Below are 12910 nucleotides of genomic sequence, written 5' to 3'. Positions count from 1 at the left end.
GTTTTTTCTTCTTCTACAAGTAGTCCTCTAGAATTTCAAAGTAAGCTTAAGATGTGCCTCTAAGACACAAATACTGTAGATCTCAGAAGGAATTTTGACGTTTCTTTGTCTGCACTCCTGAACATATCCTTGCTCTTACCTTCACCCAAGCTGTGAATAGGGATCTAGGGGCTGAGATAGTCTGAAAGAACCACCAAGCAGCTCATCTGAATCTTGTGAAAGGGAGGCATATGTTCTGAAATACTGAACAAGGTCATTATGCTTTTCTGAAGACAATTTTGGTGCAGATGTTTCTTCGGAGCAGTCATTAATGTCCTGTATCTTTGAGATGGTTTGCTTCGTGTTAGCCCTTGTCTAAAACAAGGTGGTTTTAGATGTTTAAGCATAAGAGCGTCTTTTAAGAAATGGGTGGTTAAAGTTCTGCATGTATAAGCAGGACAGTTTGTTTGCAGTCACCCAAAAATATTACTTATATTTGAGTTGAAATATCAAAGCTTTTTCTAAATTATGCAGTCCTGTAGTTTCTTCTTAAATGTAAGTATTTTCTGTATTACTGTTAATGCCTCTTGGAATTTTCTCTTAATTAAGTTTTTAAAATTGAGATGTTATGCTCTCATTTATACAGCCCCTGTTCCATTTGCTTACTTTCAGAATCCTTAGCTAATTGTATGTTGCTTTGACAACAGAGACAGAGACAGTAGCTGTAAATATATTTTATGCAGTTTCTTCATTGTCGAGGTACATGTTTTATGGGAAAAATGCTGTTCACCGATTGGGGAAAATGAGTGCTAGCTGGGAGCGTGCATTAGTAACACAGAGGAATATGTAGTGGATACCCAATTAGGATTTGTTAAGCTTTTAAACAGGACTGGAAAAGTCTGAAATGTAATTAGCTTCTCTTCAGCATCAAAGAGTCAGGTTTTTAGGTTGTGTATGTCAGTTAAGTCCTTTTGGGCAGTGGTCTTGTAAGAGGGTGTCCTGTTCAGACAAAGTGGTAGGCTTTGTCTGAACCTGCTGTTTTTTTTACAGTCTTTACTTCAGAAAAAACAGGGTTAAATGAAACAGCCTTGTACATATTAACCTGGCTTTGTCATTGTTAATCTTACTTCTGTACATTAAAACTATGCAAATAATCACCTCATTAATCCCCAGGAGTTTAGATGTCTTTACCTTCTTACTTACCTTCAGGAATTCAATGTAAGTTGGAAGGTTAGAAGTAATTTAGGACTAGTCTTTTAGACCGCGGCTCACCTTTTGAGAAAAACTGTCTTCTCACTGGAGCTTGGATTATGGGACTGGGGGTGGTGACACTAAGGGAGTACATTAGCCTATTATCTTCCTCACTGAATCATTCTGCAATCACAGTGCCAAGAGTTTATCCCGAGATGTATTTAATGGAAGAAAATGTGGTACATGCATAATCTAAGCATCTCGTTTGTAATTTTTCTCCGATCTTCATGCAAATCTGGTGGCTTTTGAAGATTTTTCAATTCCTTAATTTTTCACGCCACTAATATTTAGTGATACTTTAATGAATGTGTTTTATGATGTTAGGCAACATTTTTTTTTACTATTTCTATTCCTCATATACCAGGTGAAGAAGGCAGAAGATCATTGGTTCAACTCGTACAAAAGGATTTAACAGCTAATAGCTTTGTTGTAACCTTAGTTTTATGGTTAAATTGGCCTTCTGCTAAAAAGCCTTCCAGTGATTCCACCTTTCCATTGCCTTTGTGTCTAAGCAGAATTTTTGGAACTGATACGAAGAACGGCGTTCTTCACTTGACCTCGCCACTGTTTTCAAAACACTTTACTTTTAAAGAAAAACTTTCTGAGTGACTGTCCTTGTCAGCTTGTTAAAAGTATCTTTCAAAGGCTATTGTTCTTTCCAGTGTCAGGCAAAAATGCTGTGAGAAGTGGCACAGAAAAGTATCCATCTCTTACGAAGAGATTCTGCAGAAATTGAATGGTATCTATATGGCACAACATATCTTATAATCTAGCATTAACAATTAAAAAAAAAACTCCCAGAACATTTACAGTAATTATATTGAAGGTGAAGGTTGTTATCCTTTTGAATGCATCCCACTGTAGAGTCAAACTCAACTCAGAAGACTTGATATTGCTTTTTGCCTTCCATTGGATTAATGCAGGATATTCCGGTAACTGGTATAAACATGCGTTGCATGTTATTCCAGTAGTCAAAAAGCATCCTGGACAGATGCACTTGTTTGCTCTTGTCAAGAAATTGGCACTGAACGCATCATAAAGCATAGGATAACTGCAGAGTGAGTGTTTTACTAGAAAGTTTAGTTAAAACACTATATGACAGGATAAGAACAAACAAAATAGAAGAATCGGGCATGATTGAAGATAGAAGATAGAAGAGTAAAATGATAGAAGAGTAACATTGACTACTTATCTACCTTGAATTAAATTGTTATATAAGAATTATGAGATAATTTTAAATCATTTACTTTGTGACGGCTGCTGAATATCCCTCTTGCAAAATTTGAATGATCATTTAAGCCTACTGGATGTTCCGTTTTGACTTGAGCAGATCAAATGCACAGTACAGAATTCTTCTGAAGTATAGATTCTTTCCGCAGTCTCAGGACAGAATTATCAGTTTCCCCTAAGGAATATACTGATGCACCATAAGGCTCTGTAATAAAACTTTTCTTTCTGCTTTTTTGACATTTTTTCTTGTGTATGCTTAAGTTTCCCTTTCATTGCTCTTTTAATGTATACCCCAAAAGCACTATATCTACATTGCATAAGGTTTAAAAATCTTGTTCTAGGACTGTTGATCTTCACAAAAGCTAAAACAAACCTATAAAGCACTAATGAGGTTGCCTGTAGCTGTTTTGTAAGCAAATGATGAAAGAAACCTTACTAAAGCAGGATCTGTAGTTCTACCTTTTCTATATTTAATGGGAAAAACTGAAATGCTTCCAGCATTTCGGAGGTGAGTTACCCTTGCTTGTAGCCTTAGGAATGTCACAAGATTTGGATGCATGCAATTACTTGTCATCTTTGAAGTTCACAGCAATAAAGAAAAGGAAAATTCTGAATGCACCTGAAGAACACTGCATAGAAAACAAAAGAAAAGGCTGAGAAGTTGTGGTGTTACATTTTCCAGTTAATAAAATTAAACTTTGATTTTGTGAAATCAAATTAAACCAACAGATTTTCAAATAACTTATTCTTTTTACTTTTGAATGAATTGTGTGTGGTTTATTGAATTGAACATTCTTTGTAAATTATTTTTTGTGGCTTTTGTAAATTAATTGTGAAACTTGTTGTTTGGGTACTTTAGAGGTTAAAATGCTTCAATATTAGTTTTTACTACAAGGGGCCTTCACAGACTATTATTTGTTTTCTCCACATTATTGAAAGCTTGCTGTGTAATAAAATTTGAATTTTCAAACATGAGCAATCTTGTACCACTTTCTGCACAAGCAAGGATTCACTGCTAATTAAATTTGTGAGCACAAGAAATCCAGATGTTTGGGAAAGATTCCCCTCGTTATTCCACAATGATGTGATGGCTGAAGGAGGTTGATTACAGCAGGTAATCAAATAAGATACCATATCTGGAGAGCACATTGATGAGAGTTGTCCAGGAGTAGTTTCTGCTTTGGGAAACATGATAATGTCTGGTCAAGGCTGTGGACGTTTGGCATTTCTGTTGGAGGTATCAAGGGCTGATTCTGAACCATGTACCTGTGACACAGGAGGTCGATGAGAAGAGGAAATGTCTGGCTAAAACAACTGGGCTAGGAGTCAATGAAGCAACACAGCCTGTGATCAGGTCAGTTGCTGTGCAGTCTGTATGCACTGAGCAATATTAAAAAAAAAACACGAGTATGGGTGCCAATACCTTGTTACATTTTATAATGCCTCTCGGAAGATGGTAAAGCAGTCACTTCAAACTTGGTGATGTCCAGTGTACTGATATACTAAGTCTCAGTAATGCACATGTTTCCTACCATTGTGTTCACCTGCAAATATTTTCTGATGATGGTACCTGGTAATGTTTTAGTCTATTTTGAAATAATGCTACTTTGGTGCAAAATAGAGGACTTGATATAGGATATGTCAATTACTGGTGGAGCTACAGGGAACCCCCCCAGTAAAGTCATTTGTTCAAAGTGTGGGCTGAGCTGTGTAATCCAGCCAATATCGATGATTGAGCTTTGAGTTTGTTGTGCCTCCAGTCTGACCAGAATTCTCTGTACTGGGGTGCTCCACTGGCCAGGTCTCACTGGGGTTGTCTGGGGTGGGTATCCCAGTGACAACTCTGTTGTCTTTAAGACATGCGTCACATCACTTCTGTAAATACTAACTCCCTGGACCTTTTTGATGAAAGGTGATACATGTTGGCTGATATCAAACAGAGCAGCATAAACGGGGAAAAAAAATGTTTGCTGTCCAACTCCAGAATTAAAATAGCCTTTTTGCATTTTTTTGTATCAACTTCTACTTCAAAGCTTCACAATGGTAAGAGTTTTTAATGAAACGTTACCTGTTCAATAAATCAATACCAATGGTAAAAAACTCATTGGTTGTCAATCTGGAAACAGAATGGGCTGTTGGGTTAAATCTATCATCTGTGATATACAATACATTGTAATATTAAACCAAAAGATCTTACTATACACAAATAAAAACCAAACTTCTATGCCTGTATGCCTTAGGCCCTAGATGAAATGATAGTCAAAGACTGGAATTTGCTTGCAGAGCCATGTTAGATGGTAGCATGCTTACATCAATTTAGTAGTATCATTGACCAGTATCATTGCCGATGAACAATAACATGACAAGCAATAAGTTTTGTTAAAAGAAGAACACTCCTCTTGTCTGTTCTACAAAGCAAGTTTATGAAATGTACAACCCCTTTATTTGCAAGTGGACAACATTACAAAGAGAAGGTACCATAAAGATCCTGAATCCCTGCTTAATTTTATAATTTATATTTTTTCTTCCAATTTATTTTCATCATCAAGTCTTCTGAATGCATGTCTGCATATGTATTTCCAGAACCTGTGGAAGGTGCCCCCAAGAGCTTATTTGCCAAAGTGTTAGACACAGCCCGTCGTTATCTGGGAGACACGGGCAAAGAGGACGACAGCAGGGAGATGAAGAATCTCCCCATTCACAGAAGTCCAATTGTTCCCTCTCGCTCAAAGCCCTGCTCATTCTCCTCTCTCAGGCGAGGACAGGTAAGTCCTGCATCTGATTGGTGGGATTGCTCAAGGCTGCACAGAAACTTTTTTTTTTTGTTACCTACGGTCTTCTGAATAGAAATGTAGACATAACCTAATTCTATCCAGTACCCTCCCTTACCTTCTGAGCTCTGAATGAAAAACACATCAGCAAAACAAAAGCAGAAATATGGGATTTCTGTCTGTATTGTTATATCCTCTGAAGAATGCCTTGATTTAGTACTGTAGGTACTTAAGAAACAAAAGGTTTCATTTTTCAGTGGAAGGGGCCTCTCACGAAGTATTTTTTGTTTGTTTGAAAATATTTTTGTACTGGTAACTATCCATCAGATTTATTTGCCACTGAAGACTAGATTTTTTTTACCAATGTCATTTTGTGCGTTACAATGAAGCAGTAAAATTAAGAGTTGTATTTCTGTTTTTTTATAAAACCATCTCTGCCTGTTGTTGTCGTCACTGGGTGTAATTATGGCACTGAATTAGATTCATGATTCAGTGTCTCAACACCTTCTTCTCTGTATTTTGTTGAAGTCTTGCATAACGCCATACTGTAGTCCTAAAAATAAGATTAAACAATATTCAGTAAGTCTTCAATGGCTTTGAAATTGAATTTAGCTTATGCATTAGACATTCAAGTGAGTTTTAGTTTTTTTGTAATCCTGTTTTAATTTTGTTTAAAATATCAAATGGGTAGTGAATGATTTTGACAGATTTCAAGAATGTGGTTTTCTGAGCTGCAGAAACAGCTGGATGAAGTCAAAATGGTTAATTCTGAGAAAATGCCAGCAAACCTTGCATCATTGCACCAGACAGAAATGGTAACCACAGGCTTTAAAGGCTATTATGTAAATGTAGGCTGAGGAGCTGCTGTTTGACTTTTGTTTTTCACGGATGTCTGGTTTTGATTCTGCCTGGGCCACAGTGCCACTCAGTTTTGAAATCAGCACAAAACGACTTGAAAGAAGCTTTTGGCAGTTACTTCTAAAATTTCATAGCAAAAAGCTATTTTTCACATAGCTGTTCAGGGTTGGAAGATATACAGGCTTTAGCAGGGTGTTAGAATGGAGGCTTTCTGTTAGTTGCAGGGCCAGTTTTTGAAAAACTGCACATTCTTCAGGAAGACTTCAAATTTCAAGGCTTACAGCTTACCCCCTGTGTTTTAGTAAACATTATTTTAAATGTGTATGAAAATAGAAGAAATTGTTAAGTTTATCTGCAATTGTGCTTTACTCATAAAACACAAGTAACTGTTATCATGTCATTGTCATTCTCCTGAGTTCCAGGACTATTCCTATGGCAGTGTGGTGTAGCAATGCCCCTTACTCACATACCTACAATACTCGGTGGTTTGTGAAACTAACTTTAGATGATAGAAATACACATATATTGTTTTTTCTTTTAATTCTGTTCTTGTTCTATTGGTCCTGGTGCCTGGGTTCTAGTATCTGAAATGCCTCTATTTTTGTCTGTGCATAAATAGTTGTTTCTGCAAGTCTTATGTAAGCTCATACTTAAACATAGTATCAGTAGGATTTTTTTAAATAATGCATTCTTTTAAAACTTTTTTAAAACTCTTATGAGGCTGAGTATAAATGTGAAAAAATCAACATTTTTTCTATATGAGCCTTTTGCTTAATCAATTTTGGCATATACACACACTTGTTTTCCTGTATGCATGGGACATCCTGTTTATTTTCATTATACTTTTATTTAATATTCCAATCTCCACTCAAAGAAACTCCAAATACATATGTGAAAATAGACGTGACACACAAACTCTTGGCACTTTTAGATTTAAAAGAAGATGCCATTTGGTTTATAAAAAAGAATTTGAATTGTAGAGATGTTCCCACGTTGTCTGTTTGTCAGAGGTTATCATCTTCAGGACATTTTCCTGGATTTTGTCCCTGTGTTAACTGCAAAACATGCCCACACACACTGTATCCACAGTGCAGTTCCCACTTGAAATCTTTCCAAGTCGACATACCTATTTCCTGCCAGAAAGGATGAATTCATTTCAGGCACATTAGCCTGACAATCAAAACAGTGCTGTAAAGGCAAAGTACGGAATTGCTTAAAATAAGATTACATCTCTGTAATCTTCACTGTCTTGTACAAAAAGCTACTAATGAAAAGAGTTTGATTCCAAGTGGTTTGTGTTACTTTAATGAAGAATAGAATCCTTTTTATTCTCAGAACCAGCAGAATCTTGGCAGAAACCATGGGGAGCAAAAAAGGAGAGGACTATCATGTGAAGGTTTCATGTTTTTCCACTCTTCTCTCTCCCTCTCACAATCTCATCTTTTTGTGAAGAGAAAACATGTTGTGAATTCATGAGATTGAGAAGTCTAAAGAAGCTAAGAAATACAACACCTCTTTATCAACCTTGTAGCAAGGGGAGACGAAGAGAAAAGATTGAGGGTGAGGGGTCATTCCATTCTTGCATAGCATCTGTGGTTCTCGTAGAAAGTGACAGGCCGGTTGATGTGCACTGTATGGCACAAAGGTCTCGCACAGAGCTCACACATTTGTTATCCACAAACAACTGAAAATTCGCCCAATAAACGTGCAGCAATGAATAAACTTTGCTTGGGATGCTCGTCATTTTAGGCATTGTAAAAGGCCACTAGCTTGTAGCAGTGAAGCAATGCCTGAAAAGTAACTGAAAGGTCTCATCTCTCCAGTGTGTATTCATTGCTCCTAATACGTTTATGCAGTACCTCCAGCTAATTGTTCTAAATGAGCTGCAGAATGATGATGCATTTGAAATGGTGATTTCTCTTGGTCATCCTGATTTATTTGCACAAACTTTTTCGATTAAGTGAATACTCTTTGGGATCCCCAAGGGTTAATTATACAGTTTTCCAGTTAACTCTACCAAACTACATCAGAAAAATAACATCTTTCTTTCAATACATTAGCCCTTGTGATCAATGAAAGTTTCATGGTGATCCTGAGACAGCTCAGTTTGGGTCAAAATGTATTATTTTCTTTAATTTATTAATTTTTACCATTGAATCCCTTCACTGCTCCTATTCATTCAAAACTATACAGAATCATTTTTCCTGTTCTGCTCCATAAAACCCCATTAAATCAGGATCAATCTGAAAAACCATCTACATAAATATTAACTTTCAAACATTCTACAAATACAGCTGCTGTAAATATTGCCTCACATGCCAGTGATAACAAAAGTGAGGACTGATTTATTGGGATATTTAATCTCGTCGTTTTGTTTGGGATAATAATGATGGGATGTAACATTCTTAGATTTGTGAATTTTGGAGTTCTGGAGTTGGAAAAACAAGATAATGAGATGCTCCAAAAGGCATCTGTCTGTCAAAGGGGGGATTAATACCTGCCCATGTTTAAGAGCATGTGCACTGACAAATGGAAATAAAATGAGACTGTTTCACGAAAACATATTTAAAATTACATGGGAACTAGTCTCCAAAGTGAATCAAGAATCCACCTTCAATTATGTTAAGTGTTCTGTTGCTTTGTCGAGATGTGCAGTAAACGAGCTCACTATCTCTTTTCCCATCTTCTCACAAAGAAGAGATTTCAGCTGGCGCCTATTCTTGTTTAATGTGCTTTAATTTAATTTAAAACACAGTGCTTAACTCTGGAATGATTTTTACAGAGACTGACCTCTTGCTTCTAGATGATTCCCTTATCAGTGTTTTGTACAAAGGACTTGCACTCATTGCTCTATGATATCGTTTGAGGAAGGTCAAATGCGTCAGAACTCATTTGGACGGAAGTCTTTTGTTTGGGAAGCTTCTAGCCACTGTGCCAGTTTTGTTTTAAATTATTTAAACAGGTTGGGAGTTTAGTACCACAGTGGTACTTATTGTGACACATCATAGCAGCATATCAAACATTTAACTGCAAATCAATTCCAAAACGTCTCCATGAACAAATTATGAGTATCTTTAGCAGTGGAAGTGTAGTTTTTTGTACTGTAAATTAATACTTCATACTACCCTGTTTTCATGATACTCGTACAACGTGGGTATTCGTTCTTGATATCTTGGATTTTGGAAACTGTGGGTATAAACTGGCCCAGTGCATTTAAAGGTAAGGTGAGAATGATTTGCAACCCATAAGCATTAAACATTAACATTACATTAAGGTTTTTTATCAATTTCCCATTCTCCTTGTTTAACATTAGTCTTCCTTGAGAAAAGTAAGCCCTGCAAAGTTTCCCATGAGTAAAAGCAAGCCTTAGGGATTATCTCATCACTACTACTACAGTATGCAGGCTGAAAACTATGTGCAGCAAATTCTAAGTGTTTCCACGATAATTACCACATCGGTGTCAGTACTTTCCACTTCGACAGATAATTCTCATTTGTTTGAGTGTTACAGGCTACCACGCAATACAGACGTCTGTGCAGAGAGAAGAAAAATAACTTTGTATGAGAAGCTCAGTAACATTAAGTCTAGAGTCGGAGTCTCAAGTCAATTTACGTATGGGTATTTTTTATCATCAGTACTTTTGTTGTAAATGTACTATATCTCGTTTTATATTATATAATTTAGAAGCAAACATGCTAGGAATTGTTTTGCATAAGTGACAGAAATGCCGGTACCAGGACCTCCACTTCTATTTCTGCATAAGTATGCTTGACAAAAACATGGAAAGGCACCTGCCTAAGGAAACATACTTTACACATCCGCAGTAATTCCACAGCTTTTTGTGGACGTGCTAATGATGAAGTGGTTGTTTGTGTGTTTATATAAAACAGTACATGTGGGTTATATGTATTTATGCTTGTAAAATGGGTGAAACATGGATAATTGCTTACAAAAACAGTTGGGGAAAAAAAACACCATCCATTGTTTATAACTTCTTTATATCCACCTCCTAATCGTCTAACCTTAGACTGTCTTTTGCTCTTTCTGCCATGCATCAGTTGCAAATATGTTTCCTGTGCTTAGCATCCGTGTACCTGCAAGATGTGATGATAAGTGAGCAGAAGAATAGCCATTTTGTAGCGGTTTGTTTTGACAGACTTTGCACATCCACCTGAGGCATCACTACGTGAAATCTAAACAAGCATATCTGGTACTGGCAAGTTTGTCTCGCTGGCTTCCCCTTACTCTCACCTTGTTTTTCTTTTACCTGTCATGTTTTTAGATTAAGAGGAGGAAAAAAATAAACAGCAGCGTTAAGGATTCAAGCCAGAGACTCCAATCCCAAGGTCTGGTAACAGTGCAGAGCCAGCGAAATACCATCACGTCTTCCATGGACCTAGATGGAGAGATTACAGGGGACCGGTATGTGGAACAGAATCCTCTATTATACTCTTTCAGTTTGGACATTGTAACTGTTGCACTCAGTGGAGAATAGGTTGGTGATGTCTAATGTTTTCACTGATCAACACGAAAGCTCCAATGAGTGATGCATTTCACATAATTTTAAATTCTGTAATTGCTTTTAATTGAAGGATACCCAAATCACTTATGTTGCAGAAGCCTATGTGTCTGGCTTAAAGCAACCTGCTCTTTGGTGTAATAAACTGGCCATAGTTGCAATAGTTTGCTGAGAAAATGGTGTAATCAAAAATAAGATGCATAACCTTATTTGGTTGTACTGTTTGATATAATCACAGATTTCAAAACTAGAGCATATTAATGTTAAATACTTGGTTCTGGGCTTGATCGCCATTAACAAGACTAAGATCTCTGAAATTCTCAATTCAGTTCATTCTCTGTGAATCCTAAAGATAAATATGGAGTTCTGCATTCTTGAATCAAAGCCAGTCTTTGTGTAAATATCATGAGGGTCTATAGCAACCAATTAAATGTCTCTTTAAGCAAAATTATGTATGAATTAAAATGAATATTTAAGGGACAGGGGAGGTGAAAAAGTCCTAGTTTTAGCATCTCAAATAAGAATAATTAGAATCAGGTGTTTAAATAATTAGGTAGATCTGTGTGGAAAAAAGACCTGCCAAGATCTAATGAGCTTGGTGAGGAACTCAGAAAAGAGTGATTGATGCTCATCAGTCCAGAAAGAGTTACAAAAACGTTTCTAAGGATTTGGGGCTCCATCAATCCATGTCACACAGTCTAAAAATTGAGAAACTTCAGGATCATAGTCACCACTCAGAAGCAGTTGTTTTGCCAGAATATCTCCAAGAACAAACTGGAGAATCTATCAAGGAAGTTACAAAGAACCCTAGAATATTATCCCAAGAACTGTGGGCTAATGTGACTGTTCATGACTCAGCTATCAGAAAATATATAAACAAGAATAATATTCAGGGAAGGATAGCAAGGAGAAAACCGTCTAAATAGAATGTTACTCCCCATCTGAAGTTCCCCAAAGAGCACAAAGATGGTTATCAAGGGGTTTGAAGCAATGTGCTCTGGACAGACGAGTCAAATGGAAGAACCCCATCCTCAGCATCAAGGTTGGTGGGGTTGGGGGTTTTGTGGTTTGGCATTGCTTTGCACCCTCAGGATCTGGACAGCTTGCAGTCATTGTCAGGCCATCCATCTGTAACCAGAAGCTGAACAGAAAGAGGGTCATCCACTTAACATTATTTATCAGAAGTCATTAAATTAAGATCTGCCAACATTTTAGGTTTCAAATATGTAAAAATCCTAAAGGGTTCAAAAACCTTTTCTCGGTTTTGGTAGTTTCACAATTAAAATTCTTCTTAATGTAAATAAAATTGATGGCCCAATGTCCCTAGTGTTTTTTTTTTCTCACACAGTTTTTATTACCTGATATTTCCACTTGTCTTCTTTAGATTTAATGATTGTGAGAGCACCTAACTGCTTCAAGCCATTACAGATTTAATTAAAATATTAAAGTCTTAACTTAAAAACACCTGGCACAGAAAATATGATGTCATTAAATTTATACATGTATTGTGTTGAGGTTGTTTAACCTAGCTCATATAAACTTTGCAGTGCAAGTTTCTCTAAATTTCACCTTCGTTCTGGGTGAACATCTTTTTGATCATTAAGATATTGTCTAGGGAAAATGTTATTAGGTTTAATAATGTGTTCAGTTTGGCTTTAGTTAGCCAGGATATCCTGATGGAACCTGTTGGGATCGTTAAAGCCTGCCTTGTCATTAGTGAGAGAGGTGCTGTTGAACTATTCAATGCTAATTCTAAGGGTAGTGTGAACCTGACCCTGTAAATCAGCATATCATATGACAACCAGCCTTGACAGGTAAGTATGTAACTGGAGTACATCTACACATCTTCCATCTCCCTGTGCAACACGGGTTAATAGCAGTATGTTGAGTCAATTAATACTTGATGATGCCAAGCTGTGAGAAATGACATTTTCAATGTTGAGAAACATTAACGTTCCTTAGAATATCGCAAGGTTTGTTGGCTTTTACTGTAACAGCAGAATACCTCTTAAATAGAGTCCCATTATTGAGGGTTGAGTAATCAAGCAACTCAAAAAGTATGCAAGATTGACAGACTGTAACCCTGATGCAGAATGTATTGAGCTGTCGCAGACTTTGGGAAAAGCATAATAACTTTTGTAATTGCTCAATTTTGCTTGAGGCCCTTTATGTTGACTTTTATGAAATATGACAGATTAAATTGCAGAACCACCCTTTTTTCATCTGTAACCGATACCCTTTAAACTTTTAAGATAATTGGTAATGTAATTTTTTATGTAATATTAGATTATAGAAGTAGAAT

The 12910-nt window shown here is 36.6% G+C and overlaps 1 protein-coding gene across 4 annotated transcripts in view; it reads left to right on the top strand.

The window, feature by feature from the left end:
• Positions 1-12910, top strand: part of LOC107075787 (TBC1 domain family member 10A) — a 111228-nt gene that overhangs the window by 40801 nt on the left and 57517 nt on the right. For all 4 annotated transcript variants that reach the window (XR_001477295.2, XM_015338199.2, XM_015338200.2 and 1 more), the window contains 2 exons: positions 5044-5225; positions 10372-10511. Coding sequence is in view for 3 of the 4 variants with exons in the window: in XM_015338199.2 (XP_015193685.1) it covers positions 5044-5225; positions 10372-10511 (322 nt within the window). In the remaining variant the exon portion in view is untranslated. The remainder of the gene's footprint in view (positions 1-5043; positions 5226-10371; positions 10512-12910) is intronic.

This window comes from Lepisosteus oculatus, chromosome 21, assembly GCF_040954835.1.
Source record: "Lepisosteus oculatus isolate fLepOcu1 chromosome 21, fLepOcu1.hap2, whole genome shotgun sequence".
In the NCBI taxonomy this organism is placed as follows: Eukaryota; Metazoa; Chordata; class Actinopteri; order Semionotiformes; family Lepisosteidae; genus Lepisosteus; species Lepisosteus oculatus.
This window is presented reverse-complemented; position numbering and strand designations above follow the sequence as displayed.